The sequence below is a fragment of the Myodes glareolus genome, chromosome 20 (genome assembly GCF_982192425.1).
Source record: "Myodes glareolus chromosome 20, mMyoGla1.1, whole genome shotgun sequence".
NCBI lineage: Eukaryota > Metazoa > Chordata > Mammalia > Rodentia > Cricetidae > Myodes > Myodes glareolus.
In genome coordinates this window covers 54,347,866-54,365,726 of record NC_142045.1, presented here as the reverse complement: position 1 = coordinate 54,365,726, position 17,861 = coordinate 54,347,866, and the positions used below count along the sequence as shown (strand labels likewise).

General features: G+C 48.9%; 2 protein-coding genes across 8 annotated transcripts in view; one reads left to right on the top strand and one right to left on the bottom strand.

Annotated features, from left to right (window-relative positions):
* Positions 1-12,608, top strand: part of LOC148118858 (uncharacterized) — an 87,080-nt gene extending 74,472 nt beyond the window's left edge. For 2 of the 6 annotated variants that reach the window (XM_087899614.1, XM_087899613.1), the window contains exons 4-10: positions 81-141; positions 2,049-2,168; positions 2,331-2,421; positions 6,632-8,667; positions 9,214-9,261; positions 9,723-9,923; positions 12,288-12,608. In XM_087899614.1, the coding sequence (XP_087755740.1) occupies positions 2,392-2,421; positions 6,632-8,667; positions 9,214-9,261; positions 9,723-9,912 (2,304 nt within the window). In that variant the 5' untranslated portion in view covers positions 81-141; positions 2,049-2,168; positions 2,331-2,391 and the 3' untranslated portion in view covers positions 9,913-9,923; positions 12,288-12,608. Of the gene's footprint in view, positions 1-80; positions 142-2,048; positions 2,169-2,330; positions 2,422-3,799; positions 3,872-4,472; positions 4,638-6,134; positions 6,468-6,631; positions 8,668-9,213; positions 9,262-9,722; positions 9,924-12,287 lie in introns of those variants that run through there. The other 4 variants (XM_087899617.1, XM_087899616.1, XM_087899615.1 and 1 more) reach the window with 4 other exon arrangements.
* A 793-nt stretch (positions 12,609-13,401) lies between these two features.
* On the bottom strand, positions 13,402-17,792 carry LOC146890038 (uncharacterized). 2 transcript variants are annotated; one of them, XM_087899625.1, is made up of 5 exons: positions 17,389-17,792; positions 14,876-14,969; positions 14,556-14,678; positions 14,251-14,294; positions 13,402-13,911 (listed from the first exon to the last, which is right to left on the bottom strand). In XM_087899625.1, the coding sequence occupies exons 2-5, from the start codon at positions 14,879-14,881 to the stop codon at positions 13,740-13,742; spliced, it is 345 nt and encodes a 114-aa protein (XP_087755751.1). In that variant the 5' UTR covers positions 14,882-14,969; positions 17,389-17,792; the 3' UTR covers positions 13,402-13,739. The 2 variants fall into 2 exon arrangements, with proteins under 2 accessions (XP_087755751.1, XP_087755750.1); XM_087899624.1 differs by having other exon boundaries at positions 14,876-17,792.
* Between the last annotated feature and the right edge of the window lie 69 nt (positions 17,793-17,861).

Below are 17,861 nucleotides of genomic sequence, written 5' to 3'. Positions count from 1 at the left end.
GAGGAGCTGCAGTGTGGAGTACACTTGACTACAGTGTGACCGCAGAACTTTTAAGCACTGAGGTTTCTTGACTCTTCTAGGTTTATGTGTGGATCTATGACCCAGTTCACATGAAAACATTTGTCATAGGATTAATTCTTGGTAAGTAGGCAGATATAAGTAGCTTTTCAGTGTAATCTAGAGTTTAGAGGGCAAAGTGTAGCACCCCAAAGGTAAATATTTCTAAATTTAATACAGAGTAAGAACTGTTTAAGAAGATACTTTACAGAAAATTAGAATATAAGTAATAAACTAAAATTGTTAGCAACAACTAAAACAAATATTTTTAAGAGATTAACATTGTAGAGCAGCCTGGTTAAAAAGAGACAGGTCTAGCCACACCTAAGAGGAAACACAGGACCAGTCTTTGTGAGTAAGACTTCATTTTAACAGTGAAGTAGCGAGGACTGAGGTTACAGTTACTGTAATAGGGGACTGAGTGATGGAGCGCATGAGCCTGTGGGCACATTTCATGTTGGTACCACAACACCCTTCATGAAACTATGAAGTTCAGACTCCGCACTGGGAACTCTTTTTCAAAATCTTTGACAGGGGAAATTACATTTTAAAAAGTAACTTAATCCCTTCTGGACAAGCTTGCCTACCCAATTTCTAAACATTTATTCCTCTGTTAGTAAAGAATAACATGAGACAGGCATGAGGTGTGCAGACGATTATTCTATACTCCTGCATAGGGATCCATCCCCTCCTTAGCCCTATTGGCAGCTAAGTTATGGAAGTCAGAAGTTTAAACAGGGTCAGTAGAGCTGCCTTCCTTCTCGAGGCTCTAGGAGAGAAGTCATTCCTACACCTGTTTCATTTTCTAGAAGTTGTCTACATTCTTCTTGGTTTGTGGCCCATACCCCATCTTCTGACACAACTTTCACATCTCCTTGTCTGCTTCTGGTCACCCTCTCATGGTGGTATTTGTTAGTTACTCTCTAGAAGATCCAGGGCAACTTCCTCGCTGCTAGTCCTTAACTTAATCCTATTGATAAAGACTCTTTTGCAGCAGAACTCAGCATAGTTGCAGGCTGTAGCAACTGCAAAGTCTTTAAAGAATCATTATCATTGGGCTGGAGAGATGGCTCAGAGGTTAAGAGCACTGACTGCTCTTCCAGAGGTCCTGAGTTCAGTTCCCAGCAACCATCTGTAATGAGATCTGGTTCCCTCTTCTGGCCTGCAAGTATACATGCAAGCAGAACACTGTATATGTAATAAATAAATCTTAAAAAAAAAAAAAAAAGAATCATTATCATAGCGAGTCAGAGCCAGGAGGAATCTCTGTGGGTTTGAGGCCAGCCTGGTCTACAGAGTGCATTCCAGGACAGCCAGAGCTACACAGAGAAACTCTGTCTTGAGAACAAAACCAAAAACCCATCAGCACACCCATTTAACATTTCCCAGTGATGTTGCAAAGTTGCCAGTTTTTTCCAAGCAATATGTAAATTTAGGGAAGCATTAGTCAAAATACCAGGTCAATTCGTTAAAAAGGTAAAACTTTTAGTTTAAATGAACAGAAAACTAAAGCTCCTCTTATATAATTAGATCAGCTCTGGGAAAGATGCCCAAATGAGTGCAATATTTAGAATAGTTGAAGATTTTTTGCAATAAACACTAGGATGGGATTAGCCAGTGAGAGAGTACGTTATATCAGAGACCTAGAAAAATTGGGTATATCATAAATCTATGATGAAATAAATTCACTTGCTACGCACAGAGAAACACACACACGTTCTATCAGTTCTGTTCTCTAGAGAACCCTGACTAATGCACAGCCCAAGAGAGAGAGAGTTGTGCTGCAGCCAGCAAAGCTAAAGGGGTGGAGCCTTCTAAGTCAGCCCTTTGACAGTAGACACAGAGCTATGGGATTTGGAGTTTGGGGGTTTTGGTCCAATATTTCCTCACTGTCCTCTATTATTTTACCATGTGTTCTGGAATGGTAATGTATAACTGTGCAATTGTATATCAGAAGTATGTAGTTGATTTTATTTATTATTATTTTACAGGGGGATTACAGTTAAGAGAGTCCTGTGAGATTGTTCAGACTGAAAGACTCGGGGGACTGTTGGAGTTGGACAAAATGCATTTTTCATTCTGATATGTTGGCCAGAAGCCAACAGGAACAGGTATGGAATATGTATCTGAATGAGAATGACTCTCATAGGCACAAATATTTGAATAGTTGACCCTCCCTCCAGTTCGTAGAACTATGTGGGAAGGATTGGGAGGTGTGGCATTGTTGGAAGAGGCGTGACTGTTAGCTCTCTTTCTGCCTCATGTGTTTCAAGATGTGAGCTCTCAACTGTTGCTCCCGCATCATGCCTGTTTCCTGCTGCCGTGCTCCCTGCCATGACGATCATGGACTCATCCTCTGAAACTGTAAGTCCCGTTTAGAGCTTTCTTCTGGAAGTTGTCTTGGGCATAGTGTCTCCTCACAGCCATAGAAAAGTAAAAAAGATGGGATAACAATAAGATGCAGTCTCGTTCTTTTTTTTGACACAGTGTTTCTCTGTATCTTTGGGTCCTGTCCTGGACTCGCTTCCTAGACCAGGCTGGCCTTGAACTCACAGAGATCCCCACCTGTCTCTGCTATCCCAGTGCTGGGATTAAAGACATGCGCCACCACAGCCTGGCTGCAATCCTATTCTTATGTACACCATAAAACCAAATAAGCTATCTAAAAAGTGTCAAATACTATTATGGTAACAAGATGACATGCATTGATTCTTTCAAAAAGTTTTATAGACTTTTGTATCTGTTACTCTAAACTTTCTATGTGCTTAAAAGAAAAATGAGTATTAGATTTAAAAAATATACAGTGTCGGGCTGGAGAAATGGCTCAGCAGTTAGGAGCATTTACTGCTCTTCCAAAGGTCCTGAGTTCAATTCCCAGCAACCACATGGTGGCTCACAGCCATTTGTAATGAGGTCTGGTGCCCTCTTCTGGCCTGTAGGCATACATGCAGAAAGAATATTGTATACATAATAAATAAATAGTTAAAAAAAGAATGCCAGATTATAAATACACACACACACACACACACACAATGTCTCTAGTTACAAAATTCAGACAACTTATTTCTTCAATAATGAAAATATACTTTGAATATGACTTGAATTTTGAATAATGTGTTCTCTGCATTAACCAGCAGGCAATTTAAACTGTCCAAAAAAATCTATGTCTTGCTCGATTTGTTTTATTTCATCATAATTTGTTGTAAGAAGCTGGTCGGCGCTAGCTTGGAGGCTTGGTCCCTCTGTTTCCAAAGACAGCCCCAAGCTACTCTTCCACAATGTTGCTCAGAACCTCCTAAGAAAATGGCTTCTTGAATCTAGCTCTCTGAGACACTTAGATTAGCTTTGAATGAAATGAAATTCCTCCTCCCAAAAGCACATTCTTGATTGCTTCTAGATACCACAGGAAGGAAGGGGTTTTAAACTCACATAGTGTCCTTGAGTGGGATGCGAGCTGCTCACGTGTCTGAGTCGGTGTAGAGTTTGGTGAACGTGAGTGTAAATGCTTGGCTCCCCAGTCAGGGCCAAGGAGTCAGAAGACAGGAATAAATAAAGGTTCATGAATGTTTCTAAGGAAAAGATCACATCAGATTTTCACCACAGAAACGTTCCTTTAAGTTCTGAACTAGCACCTGAGCATACGGGTAAAACTGATGCAGTCACACCGTGGGGCTGGGTGCGGGAGCAGAAGCGTCCAGAAAGCATGAGGAACTGAAGAAAAAGAGGCCTTCCTTTCCCACAGTAACCACTGCGGTCAAACCCACAGACTGAAGCAGACTCTTCAGGCCCAATTCTGCGTGCCAACACTTCCTCGGTGAGCTTAGAGAGTTTGCTTGCTGGACAAGATTTTTAAGACAGGACAAAGGCTACAAATCCATCACAGTTTCAAGCCCCTTTGCCCCTCTTAACAGCTGGAGCAGTGAGGGACTCCCATGGTCACAGGAGTGGTGTGCAGTGTCCTGTACTGGATCTGCAGACGCTTTGACGCCTCTGTTCTCTTTCTGGGAACTTCACACAGTGACTGTGTGAAGATTCCTGGGCTACCCTGATCCAGAAAACTCTAGACGGGATGGCCTGCCTCTTTCTGAGACCCAACACAATGAGTGCCTGGGAGTTCACCAGGTAAACATAGTCTCATGAGTGACTCCCGTGAGCGTGGCCTAAGGAACCCTCAGTGGAGCCAGGCTGAAAGTGATGCCTCGTGGAAGTGTGAACAGTAATCTGACAGTAACAGTAACAATAATTTCCTTAGTCACTCCACTGTTGAGTGGTTTGTTATGCGGAATTGACAACCAGTTCACTAACATCCCCGAGCCTCCCTGTTCTCACCTGTAAAACGAGGAAGAGAACTGCTTCCTCTGAGACATGGTCAGTTCGGTTCTGAAGTCAACGAGGTTCTTCTGCCCTCCCTGCAGTGCACAGCAAGGTCCTGGTGCTCAGCTCTGCTGCACGCAAGCAGAGCAGGGTCTGAACCATGGGCAAGTGAGGCCCGGTGCCTGACGCTGGGGGCAAAGTGAGGAGCACCCCGCAGCATGAATTAGACAGCATGGTCACAGGAACGGCTTTCAGGGAGAGGGATGGTAAGTTTGCCACAGGGGGTTGCCTTCAATTCCAGACGGGGATGGGGTCTGTCAGCATCCCTGTGTGAGGATGTTGATGGGGCAACATCATCCAACAATGTGGGGCGGCCTGGGAATACTCTTGAGCCTTGCAAGGAGCCACAGGGCTGCACCAGCTGAAGCCCCACTGCCCCCTCCTCTAGGGATGTGCCGCTGCCTCGTCAGTAAAGGAGAGCTGCCCCGTGCTCTGCGAGCTGCCCCGTGCTCTGCCTGCTAAGCATGAATGATTACTTTGAGCCCTTGTAATTTAAGTACAGAAATAAATGTTCATGTAAATTGTCCAATATTGAACACAAATAGACTACAAATTCATATGATACTGCTGGTTTGTATAAATTCGTGTATATATTTGAGATATTAACAGTGATGGCACTTCTTTTTAGCATTTTTTTGAAGTTTAAGGTTTATTTAGTTTTACATGTTTTTTAAAGATTTATTTACCTATTATGGATATGTATTCAGCCTGCATGTATGTCTGCATGCCGGACCAGAAGAGGGCATCAGATCTCATTCCGGACGGGTGTGAGGAACCATGGGGTTGGTGGGAACTGAACTCACGACCTATGGAAGGGCAGCCAGTGCACTTAACCGCTGAGAAATCTCGCCTACCCACACCTCAGACTTGTACTTAAAAACATCCCACTGCACTTTCCACTGGCATTCTCGCCGGCTGTGTCCCTTTCCTCCACACGGGGGCAGCAGTGAAGCTCAGCAGTCACTGGGGAAGATGGGAAGTGGGGAGGAGCTGCTGAAGGCTCCAGGCCTCCTGGCTGGATCTTTTCCCAGTGTCTTTCCCTGTACCGCTTCCCTTGCTGGCAAACTTTCACAATAAAAGAGGAGACATCGGCGATGCCTAGGTGCAGAGACCTGAAGGAGTCTGTAACATAAATCAAAAAAAAAATTTTTTTTTTTCAAAAAAGGACACGCTTATAATTAACTATACAAGTGCCTCACTCATGACCCTGGTTGTGGTGCATGCTTTCATTCCCAGTACTCAGGAAACAGAAACAGGTGGATCTCTGTGATTTCCAGGCCAGCCTGGTCTACAAAGTGAGTTCCAGGACAGCCATGGCTATCCAAAGAAATCCTGTCTCAAAACAAAACAATACAATACAAAGCAAAAGAGAATGATTTTTTTTAAAAAAAAAAAATCTTGCTAAAAAACTAAAGTCCCACTCGAGATCCTCATTAAAAACCCAACACGCAGGTGATGTGTGCTCATATTTCACAGAGAACACACACAAAGTAGCCTAGAAGCAAGGCAACATGGCGAGGGTTTAAGGTGTGCTAGGGCAATTAGGATTGGGTTTAGAATTTCAGATGCAGGTCAACAATAGGAGGTCAGATTGGAAAGCCGAGGTGCTGCCTGTACCCAGACATCCCTAGGAGCAGTGGAATGGGAAGCACCTTTGTATCTTTCTGTGTCAAGTAGTGCACGTGGGAGGAGGGAGGGGGCCTAAGAGGCTTTTGGGGAAGGCCTGTGTGAGGAGAGGACTCGGGCATGAGGACCCCAGGAGTGACCTCACTTCCTTAACTGTGACATAACAATGCAGAAACCTGCAACCAGGCAGCCAGCTGATTAGAGACAGCCGAGAAGGCTCACTTGTCTTTAGACAAGCTTGACTAGTAGTCATGCCTTCGTGCTTCCTGTGGTGTTGTTATTGTGGGAGTCGTGGGAACTCCGACGATGACACCAATGGGAGGAGGAGGAGAGCTAGAGGCCCTAGAGGTTCCTGGAGATCGTGGCTCCAGCGCCTCTGGCCATTCGGCAGCCATGAAAGGAGAAGACAGGTGAGGCAGGGCAGCCAGAGCCAGGTAACCACTCTGAAATCTCAGTTTTCTCAAACTTGGTGTTTGGCAGAGTGAAAGGGTCAGGAAAACGTGGAATGATAATAACTAATCATGACATTGTAGTCCTGTGCCAGTTTGAACCACCCACCCTGATCTCTCCTCAGGTTGCAGAGGAGCAGGAGGAGTCAGCCCCCAGGGGCCTTACTGAGTCCGCCCCCAGGGACCAGAAGGAGTCCATCGCCTGGGACCTGATGGGCTCCTCCCTGGAGGCTCAGCTGGAGTCGCTCCCCGGCGTCCCTATGGGCGACTCCCCGAAGGACCAGCCAGTGCCAGTCCCTGGGGACCCGATGGGCTCCTCCACAGACGACCAGCAGGAGTCTGTTCCCAGGGACGTGATGGGTACCTCCCCGGAGGCCCAGAGGGAGTTATTCCCCGGACACCCGATGGGCTCCACTCCCCAGGACCAGGACCGGGACCCGATGGGCTCCACTCCCGAGGACCAGGACCGGGACCCGATGGGCTCCACTCCCGAGGACCAGGACCGGGACCCGATGGCCTCCACTCCCGAGGACCAGGACCGGGACCAGATGGGCTCCACTCCCGAGGACCAGGACCGGGATCCGATGGGCTCCACTCCCGAGGACCAGCACCGGGACCCGATGGGCTCCACTCCCGAGGACCAGGACCGGGACCCAATGGCCGCCGCCTCAGAGGACCAGCCCGGGTCCTTGCTTGAGGACCCCATGGGCTCCAGCCCCGAAGACCCGGAGGCCCTGAGGGAGACCGTCCCCGGGGACCTGATTGGCTCCTCCCTGGAGGCCAGTCAGGAGTCCATCCCCGGGGACCCAATGGGCTCCACTCCCGAGGACCAGGACCGGGATCCGATGGGCTCCACTCCCGAGGACCAGCACCGGGACCCGATGGGCTCCACTCCCGAGGACCAGGACCGGGATCCGATGGGCTCCACTCCCGAGGACCAGCACCGGGACCCGATGGGCTCCACTCCCGAGGACCAGGACCGGGATCCGATGGGCTCCACTCCCGAGGACCAGGACCGGGACCCGATGGGCTCCACTCCCGAGGACCAGCACCGGGACCCGATGGACTCCACTCCCGAGGACCAGGACCGGGATCCGATGGGCTCCACTGCCGAGGACCAGCACCGGGACCCGATGGGCTCCACTCCCGAGGACCAGCACCGGGACACGATGGGCTCCACTCCCGAGGACCAGGACCGGGATCCGATGGGCTCCACTCCCGAGGACCAGCACCGGGACCCGATGGGCTCCACTCCCGAGGACCAGCACCGGGACCCGATGGACTCCACTCCCGAGGACCAGGACCGGGATCCGATGGGCTCCACTGCCGAGGACCAGCACCGGGACCCGATGGGCTCCACTCCCGAGGACCAGGACCGGGACCCGATGGGCTCCACTCCCGAGGACCAGGACCGGGACCCGATGGGCTCCACTCCCGAGGACCAGCACCGGGACCCGATGGGCTCCACTCCCGAGGACCAGGACCGGGATCCGATGGGCTCCACTCCCGAGGACCAGCACCGGGACCCGATGGGCTCCACTCCCGAGGACCAGGACCGGGATCCGATGGGCTCCACTCCCGAGGACCAGCACCGGGACCCGATGGGCTCCACTCCCGAGGACCAGCACCGGGACCCGATGGGCTCCACTCCCGAGGACCAGGACCGGGACCCAATGGCCGCCGCCTCAGAGGACCAGCCCGGGTCCTTGCTTGAGGACCCCATGGGCTCCAGCCCCGAAGACCCGGAGGCCCTGAGGGAGACCGTCCCCGGGGACCTGATTGGCTCCTCCCTGGAGGCCAGTCAGGAGTCCATCCCCGGGGACCTGACAGGCTCTGCCTCTGAGGACCTGGAGGACCAGGGGGAGGTCATTCCCGGGCACCCGCACCCCATGGACTGCACCCTGGAGGTCCAGCCGGAGTCAGTACCCGGGGACCTGACTGAGTCCTTCCCTGGGGACCCAGTGGACTCCGTCCCGCAGGACCAGCTGGAGGACCAGAGGGACTCAGTCCCAATGTCCTTAAACTTCGGGGATTTGGGGAAGGCAATAGAACAGCTCATCGCCTCCCTTCGCCGTGGGGACCGGGAGTGCCTGATGGCCTTCTTGAGCGCCTACCCTGCTCATACCACCATGGAGCAGGTGCTGGATGTGCTCTTCAGGCGGTGAGTGCCCACTTCCCGGCTCAGAGGCCTCACATCCTCTTGTCCTTTATGGGAAGCCTCTGCCTTTCTCTGGGCCTACTTAGTTGCTAGAGTCTTGTCAGAAGCCAGCAGCATGTAGTCAGACATTACTACTTCCAGGTTGGGCCCTAGGGACTGCTGTGTCCACAGCTGAGACCCTAATGAGTGTGGGTGTCCTTCAGGAAGCTCTATCCTTGGCCAGTTTTCCTGAAGCATGGTCAAAGCGCTTCTCCCATTGGAAAGGGGGTTCTAGAATTCATATTGGAGCACCCGATAGAGATGGGTCTTGAGTGGAGACCCGTGGAGGATAATCCGAGGGAAGCTGTGTCCACTGAGATGTCCGGGTAGACATACTGCACAGACATATTTGAAGCACCTACAGAATGCAGGTGAACTAGTAACCTGAGAGCAGAGAGAACTTCTAGGCTCTGGACTTTGATTCTGCTCCAGCAGTCAGCAGGCCCCCCAGATGTCTTTTAGGTAGGGAACTGGGACTCCACAGGTAACATCCTTCCTGATCTCCTCCAGGTATGCATGCTTCCACCCCGGCTGCCAGGAGGATGAGCAAATAAAGGCGTAAGTGAGCTTTACAATCTGAGAAAGGCGGGCCTTGGCTCTGCAGGGTGGGCTCCCTGGGGTACCAAGGGTGAGGGGTGGCCAATGCTTGGAGCTCACGCTCCACATTTCTACTACCATACTGAGGTCTAAGCATTGACTGGGGGGTGAAAAGAATTGCATGAGCACGGCCCTTGCAATTGGGGATATGGGGAAAGCCTGTGGCCTCCGGTGGCCCTCTGAGACCCTACCCTCATCTCAGTCCATGGCATGAAGGCTCGCTCAGCTGTGCTCCATTAGAGCCTGAGCATGGGGGCGCATGGAGCTCCCTGCTCCCATGGCCCTCTCAGTCCTGCTCATTGTCCTCGTATGTCTACGGGTTGGATATCCCCTCCTTTGCAGTCTCACATGCACGGAGTCTTGGGCGGGATGGCAAAGGAAAGTCCAGGCCACTAAGTGTCCTGTCTGTCCCTTTCCACCAGGGCCATCTGCACCCTCCTGGACACGTGGACGAGCCTCTTTCCCGGGGACTTTCAAACAACAAGAGGCATGTCCGCCCTGGAAAGTGTCAAAAGATACCTAATCATCAACTCGCCCTACTCCGATGCCCTTATAAAGGTGCATGAACTCATTATGAGACTCTTGTCGGAAACATCAGAAGAGGGCGATTAAGACCAAGCCAGGTAGGTGCTTGACACTGTGAAGAGGTCTCAGGACCTGGTCTCGGGTCTCAGGAATGATTGGGGGATTGCCACACCAACTCCAGTGTCGTCTGTGTGACATGACATACGTCACTATGCCGGACGGGAGCTGCGTATCCTATGGGACTAGGCTTCTTGGAGGTCAATGGCAGAAGGCCCGGTATAGGCCACCCGTTGAGGCATAGACGGGTTTCTCCATTAGCTGGCTATGTAGGATATGGGCTTTGCACCATCTCTTTTATAATGACGATATTCTTTATATCTACAAGACAAGGATTATCTCTTCAGGAACAGCTCTGGGATAGGGAAGCACAGTGTGGGAATGTATAAGACTACAGCAGAACCCTTGCCATACACTGGGGTGTATGATGAGCAAGGGAATAGATGGGTTAATGTTGATGAACATAGAGTGGTATAATATACTTTGAACTTTATGGATAGGCTTGCTAGATCCCGACCCCGCATGGTGTCTGCTGCATAAGAAGGTACAAGAAAGTATATTTGGCAGGCGCAGAGAGCCGTCAGGCATATTTGGTCACTAGATGAGATAAAGAAAGGGTTAGAAAGAGGAGCTTGGGGAAGGCCATGAAAGCGATAATGAAACAGAAACTTTCTATTCTTAGATAAGATGAGACCACTTGTCTGAGGTTTACGTTCCCAGGGACAAAGGATGTGTTATGTCAAACACCTGTTCCTGATAATATGCTTTTCTTAGAAATCGCTCATGTAACTAAAAGAAGCTTTCATACTTGCCGCGCCAGCACGGCAACTGTAGTTGTTCTGAGCGAGGGACGTCGGGATTAACGCACAGCACTACTTCAGGTTCTGCACACAAGCCTTTATTCCACTTTTTCACACGGCATATATAGCCCTCAGCAGGGGAGGCGGAGCCAGCAAAAGCAGGAAGCTCATCATCCCAACTCACATATCTTAGGGGCAAACAGCCTTAGAAACATTGCTGAAAACGACAGATTGTTCCTGTCCTTGTTCCTGTTTCCAACCAACCAACCACAAGAGTACAAAACAGATCCAGTGGGGGTGCGAAGGCCTGTCCTCAAGGGACCCAGCAATTCCCCCCTTTTTACTTTAAAAGCATGAGAGCCCCTGTCTTAGGACTCCCCCAGATAGGTACTCTAACCTCTCTATGGGAGGTCTTAACCCCTGTCTTAGGCGAGCTTTCTATACCAGGACAGTTGCCCATCATAGGGATCCCTCATGACTTCTGCAGCCAGACTTGGGGCGCTTCCTGATTACCCGAAGACAACCCGAGCAACACTTGTTGAGTGACAGTGTACTGTACGTGGGATTGCCACATAAAGCGGCAGAGAATCCAAAAACAGATAACCCCAATATCAGCAATATCAGCGCAGTGAGAGCATTGCAGACAATTGCTGGACCCAGCCCCCAAACTGGACTATGGCATTCCACTGACTGGATCCAGACACAGCAGGAACCCGTGTGCTATTCATATTAACAATATGATGAGCTGTCTGCAGGGTAAAATTCAAAAAGGAGGAATTCCAAGGGCCATCCAAACACGCATTCAACTGTTCAAACATATCAGAAGCATTTACAACATTAGCAGGTGTAACGTACAAGACACTTGTTGCAGGAGCCAAAGGGAATCTACCTGTTCTTGCAAAAGCGCAGTTTGTTGATTTAAATTTAAAAGTCCAAGTCCCATATGAGAGTCCAGAGCACTCCGTGCCTGCAGGGACTCGCTAACCCTTCCAGACAGCTGATCCACAGTCTCTGCGGTCACAGCTGTCTGGGAAACGGCAACCCCAGCAAGCATAGCCGCAGTGGCAGCGACAGCAATAGCAGCAACAATTGCAGCTGTTATCCAAAGTCTTGCCGCTGTCTATAAAGGATGATCTCCTGACCGTTCTTGAGACACCAGCCCTGGCAGAGGAATCACAGCAGGCACTCAAATGATCAAGGCTCCATCAGAACCATCCCAGCAGTTACTCAGCTTGCAGATCCTGGAAGAACAATTAAGACTATCGCCCTCCAAAGTGCCATTCCACAATACAAAGAAAAACGGGGCAAAAACACAAGCAGAGGATCAAACAGTCATATTGCGTCCAGCAGTATAACAAATCAGGCTCTTGAGTGATACATTCTCCCCACATAACTGTGGGGTAGAGATTAAAACCTCTATCAGCATCCCAACACCGAGGAGCAGGATTGGGACCATAGGTCTATGTTATATTTGTTTTCAAATCCTCTTTCAGGATGGGATGCGGTATGAGTATGATTATTAGTTATGCAATACTAACTGGCGTTAAAATGTGGGGGGTTTTTCACCAGACTCCCCATCACCTATGATTCTGTTGTTGTTACCAGAGTCATCACCCGAAACCGAAGGAGCGTTCCCATCTTCGTCCTGACCGCAATTGGTTTGTCACCTCTTAGAGGAGCACCACATACAGCCGCCCTCACCTTTGCCAACAAGGGGGCTGGTTCCATTCATCTTGGTGTTTAAGCATCCTTACAAGAACCCATCCTAGGCTCTGATCCCTAATTTGTGTATGGGTCTCTGATGGGGAAGCGAAGTGGCTGCTCCTTGCTCTCTCTTGCTCCCAGCTGCGTGTGTGTGCTCCCTGGATCTCGGTTGTGTGAGTTTTCTGTGTTTGTGAAATTATTAAATATATTATTTATCTGTGAGCTGGTCTGGTTAATTCTAAGTGCCGATTGACCAACGTGGGACTTTTTAGAGCTCTTTAAGACTCTGGCCAGTGGGGGCCAGGCTGCATTCATTTGGGCACAGACCCAGCTGCTATGCACGGCCAGCTGCTACGTGCCCCGTGCACCGAACTCAGGAATCCAAAGGCCAGTGCCATCTGCCCTCCCTCAGCACTTGCCACTGGAGACTAGCGGCAAGCGGCAAGTGATAATGACACAGAGACTTTCTATTCTTAGATAAGATGAGACCACTTTCTGCTAGTAAGAAACACACAGGATTGTGAGCTGATGAGGAAATAAACCTCTTCTCTCTTTGTCACCAGAAAACTCTCTCTCTCTCTCTCTCTCTCTCTCTCTCTCTTTCTCTCTCCTTCTCTGTTTCCCTCTCTCTCTCTCTCACACACACACACACATACACACACACACCCATGCATACACGCGCGCGCGCACACACACACACACCCCACACACGCATATGCATGCGCACACATACATACATACACAGGCACACACACATATTCACGCACGCACACACCCCCACACATTTGCACAAACGCACCTGCGTCCCACTCCACCCCACGCCCGGCCAGGACACCTCCCCAACCTCCTATTTCTTCACCATTCTTCATCTTGCTGCATTGGAAATTTGGTTCACAGGGCTGCATTTTCAGTACTCCAAGATGCACTATAATTGTAGCTTTTCCTAATACCACCGTCAAATGCCAGGTTTCAAAAGAGCATCAATGTTAGATAAGCTTTGTCAACGCACACAGAATTCTGAGGGAAGGGAATGTTTATTTGTCATTAATCTTCCTGATATGACCGTCATAATGTTGTAGGTCTGATAAAGCACTGAGCCTGATTGACAGCATTTCCAGGAGTTCACAATTTCACGGCTAAGGTTCCGATCGAGGTAATACAGTTATTAACTTAATATAAAAGAAGCTTTAAAAAGATTATAAAAAGCTATCTGCCCTTGCTACAGACAGTATTACTAACTCAGACTTAGACACACACAGGAGTGAAGGCCAGCACTAATGTCAACAGGGAGATCAGGAGGGCGTGCCACTATTGTCATTAGCAATACTAATGACACATTTGGTCATTAGCGTACTAGCATGAGTAAGGCAGCTTGTCAGGCACAGGAAGGCAAGCATGGCTGCAGTCGCTGAGGGAAGCTGATGGAGGCAGCAGGGTCACCGTGCGCTCTAGGCTCCCTCCCTCAGTCGTCCTCTCCTCCACAGGGCAGCAGCAGAGTTTTCTTATAGTCTCCAGATGTGTCGCCCTGGAACCAGACACAGCTCACTGACTCACAAACGCCACAGGAAATAAGAGATCAGGAGCTATCTGGGCACGGATTGTGTTGCTATGACTTTTCTCCCAACCGGGAACTTCTCATGACTCCCACAACAGGAATGCTACGCAGGGCATTTCCTATCAACATTGCTTACTTTAGCTTTCTAATTTGACCCCTCAAGAGCTGTTCTCTTGATGACTGTGAAGTATGTTCTTCCATTTAGAAAGAGAGGGCAAGGAAACTTTTCCAAGTATATGAAGCTCATCATGCTTTCCAAACAGACTCCCAGTTTCTCTCAGGCTAACAAAGGTGAAGGTACAGGCCTACCTGGGTGCTAGGGCTTTGCCTTGGTCCCTTGCTGCAGATATGACCTGACACCAGAGAAAAGGTGAGGAGAGAGAAGTGTTGACAGAGACAGTGGATACCGATGAACACAGAAGGACATGTTGTAGCCGGGCAAAGCCTTGGCTCTGTTGGACCATGGTCAGGCCTGACATCCAACTCTCCCTTTGTCCTCTCTCAGAACCCCTAGCTCTAACCCTATAAGCACAGGAACTGGAGGGTTCTTTCCCCCGTTTCCTGCATGCCGCCCACTGTCTGGCTCTGAGTTTCTAATGTGACACGAAGCTCACCTTGATCATAGAATACAGAGAAGCGGCGAAGCTCTTCCTAAACTCCTTCCTGATGTTTAACGGATCAATCTCGCTCCTCGACACCACGACTCTGATGAGGGTGTGACCGTCTGTCCCAGCACCCTTTAGAGGAGAAAGAACACAGGCATTGAGTCTTCACATACAGCATCAAATGCCCCTGGTCTGAGTCACTTCAGTCTAGCGGTTTAGTAGGGAGAGGCAACCCGTTTGAAGATGTGAATTCCCAGGTTGTTGTCTAAGGCATAATCAGACAGAGAAAGGCACATTGGTTAGACAGATGGTTCACGGGGTCCACTCACCTTCATCGCATAGTAGAGGGTCTCTGCAAGGTAGGCTGGTGTGCTCCGAATAGACTTCACCAGGACAACACATAATACGGCTGTCAGATGCTATCTGCCATGAGAAGACTGATGTAATCACGGTGCCAACACTGTCTCCTGTGCTCTCTCAGCCCTGTCTCCAAGTGTAGAGTGAGATGTGCTGCAGAGGAGCTCATCGGCAAGCTGCTAGGGTTCCCTCACCAAATACTTTTTTAGGCACTGGTCTGGTTTTCCACAGAGGTCTATGTGGGCACAGAAAAACACTGGACCAGAGGCTCAAGTCTTTTCTGGGCCCCTTTGTTAACATGCCACAGCCTTCGACACTGATATGTTATGTAAGTAATTGGAAGTTTCTGTTCCAGATGTTCAATCAAATGGTCCAAGACTACTATCACCTCTGGAAGCACTGTGTCCTCTCCTAATCCTCCAAACTAAAACTCACAATTCACATAAGCAGCCTGCATGAATCCATTACAGTCCAGATGCCGGGCCAGACTGTCAGGGAAGCATCCTCCTCCCTCGCAGCACATACAGCGGATGCAGTTAAGGCTGTGGAGACCACAGTCTCAGCAAAGGACACATGGCATATAGAAGCTTTAGCGGATAAAAATCCAACAATCCTTCAGCTCTGAGGTTTCTTAATTCTTCCTTTTCAAAGATTAAGGAAAATAGCTTTTGAGGGATACTGAGAAGGAGATGGGACAGTGGTTGTTTGGGGGTCACATAACTTAGGGTTGTCAAGTGCTCAAATAATATGACTTCCGTGTGTGTCTTCATCATGAAAGAGCCAAGTGTTCAACTTATTGGCGGTGTGTTCATGTAAAAGGTGACTTTTAAGAGGGGGCTTTGCATAATGTTTGCTCATTTTCCACAAAACAAAAAGCCAGAATGAGCTCCACGTCAGATGCTTAGGACACGCAGACAAATGACAGACAGGCCGCCTTCAGACCATGTGAAACCAGGACCTGAACCCTCAGGATTTGGGGAATGGATAAAAACCCACAGTCACCTACAAACTCACTCTCCTAGTAATTCTGAGCACTTAATGAAAGATCCAAATGATTTAACCTGAAAACAACCACCACCCCATCTCCACCACCCCATCACGTCGAAGGTACACATTATTTTTCTAGCCAGATGGTAATTTCTCAGTCTGCATGCAAAGCTGTGAGGACAGTATTCAAAGGAAGTCTAAAACTACACAGGAATCAAAGGCAAGCCATACTAGCAAGCTCTTTGGTAACATTCCCAGCATCAGAGGGCCATCGTACTATTTTCCAGAGACAAATAATGTCCATATTCCCAAATATTGTTTATAAATGTCCTTTATATCTAAAAGAGGCTATGATATAGATATGAATAATTTTCATTGGTATAAATTTTGCTCTGCTGCTGAATTCCTTGTTACTAGGGTGCAAATGCCTGCAGATCCTAACATGTCCCAAACACCAAGACAGCTCTAGGAACCCTCCAGGTTTTCAGCACTAGACCGGGGTGCTCAGCTACCCAGCCTCATGGACTGAGCCACTACCCGGGCTCTCATCTTCTCCAGAGTGAGACAGTCATTGTTGGACAACCCAAACAGTATTGTGTAACCTGATGTAACAAATTTCCTTTTAATGTATATTTTATCTATTAAATCAAATACATATATGTGTGTATGTATATATATATATGTGTGTACACACACACACACACATATATATTTCTCTAGAGATCCCTGACCAACACAAGCCCAAAAGGAGTTTCCGTTCCTTGCAATATATAGTACTAACCTAACCCTTTGCATTTGGTAAGCACTCAGTCTCTATTAAATGAAATAGTGCTTTCATGTACAGATCAACTGACCTATAGAAACAATCCAGTGCCTTCCAAATAAAACAGCACAGAACAGAATCATCACTGGAAAAAAAGGACTATGCAAATCAAAACATATTTTATGTTCTAAGTTGTGGGTTAATTGGTGAGAAGTCATTAAATTTTCTTGTCCCTGACAGCACATACCCAAATTACTCATCACAGTGGGAAGGAAAAGAAATGACTGCCTTCAGAGTAGAATCGAAGGGTTAAAAAATAAGAGACCTTTAACTATCTTACTTTACAAAAGGATCAGGCACCAAGCTGCCGCAATTCACCTTAATTACATATCAATCATTATATTAGACATATGAAATCGAGACTTCAAAGATTTTCAAATAATGTGTTTACAGTGTATGTTATTGTATGATGCTTGGGGTCAGAGAAAATTGGTAAAGTCAACATACACGCATCAGGTGTACACATAAAGTGGGAATAAACGACTACAGAAAATTAAAATGGTTAACAGACCTGAGTGGTAGAATTCAACTTTATTTTCTTTATCTCGTCTGTATTCCCCCAACTTTCTACAGCTACAGCGGTCTGAAATTCCCATGTCATGGGAACCTGTATCTAAGCGCTTATCAATTTGAGCACTTCTCTCTGGTCTAGAAGGCTCTAAAATAACAAGGTACCTAGTAAATAAACGGCGGACTTGAAGTGGCCTGCAGTCTCCTTCATCCCAACTCAGCCTTGCTCTTTCCATCTTAACTGCCCTGGGCTCTTCCTGCCTTCTGGATTCTGAAGAAGAATTCTGAGCAGGCCCCTGAGGGAGGGGAACACACCCCAAGTTTTGGGAGGGCAGTGGTGGAATCAACCCCTCACACTGAGAAAGCGCTGGGGACTGAGGGCCCCAACCAGGCATCGCTAAATGCGCTTCTAGCTGACTCCGCCTTCGTCGTTCATCTTCTCCGTGGAACCTCAGGGAACTGATAGAGGCCCGAGGCTCGCTCCGGCAGGAAGCGCCTGCCACAGGGGACTCCGTGCGACCCCGCGGTCCAGTGTCCTCCGGAACGGCCTCGCCCCGGCGCCGGGAACTCCAAGGGCGGGCGCCCGGGAACCTGCTAGGTGACTCGGACGCCCAGGCAGGGCTGAGATCCGAGGCTCG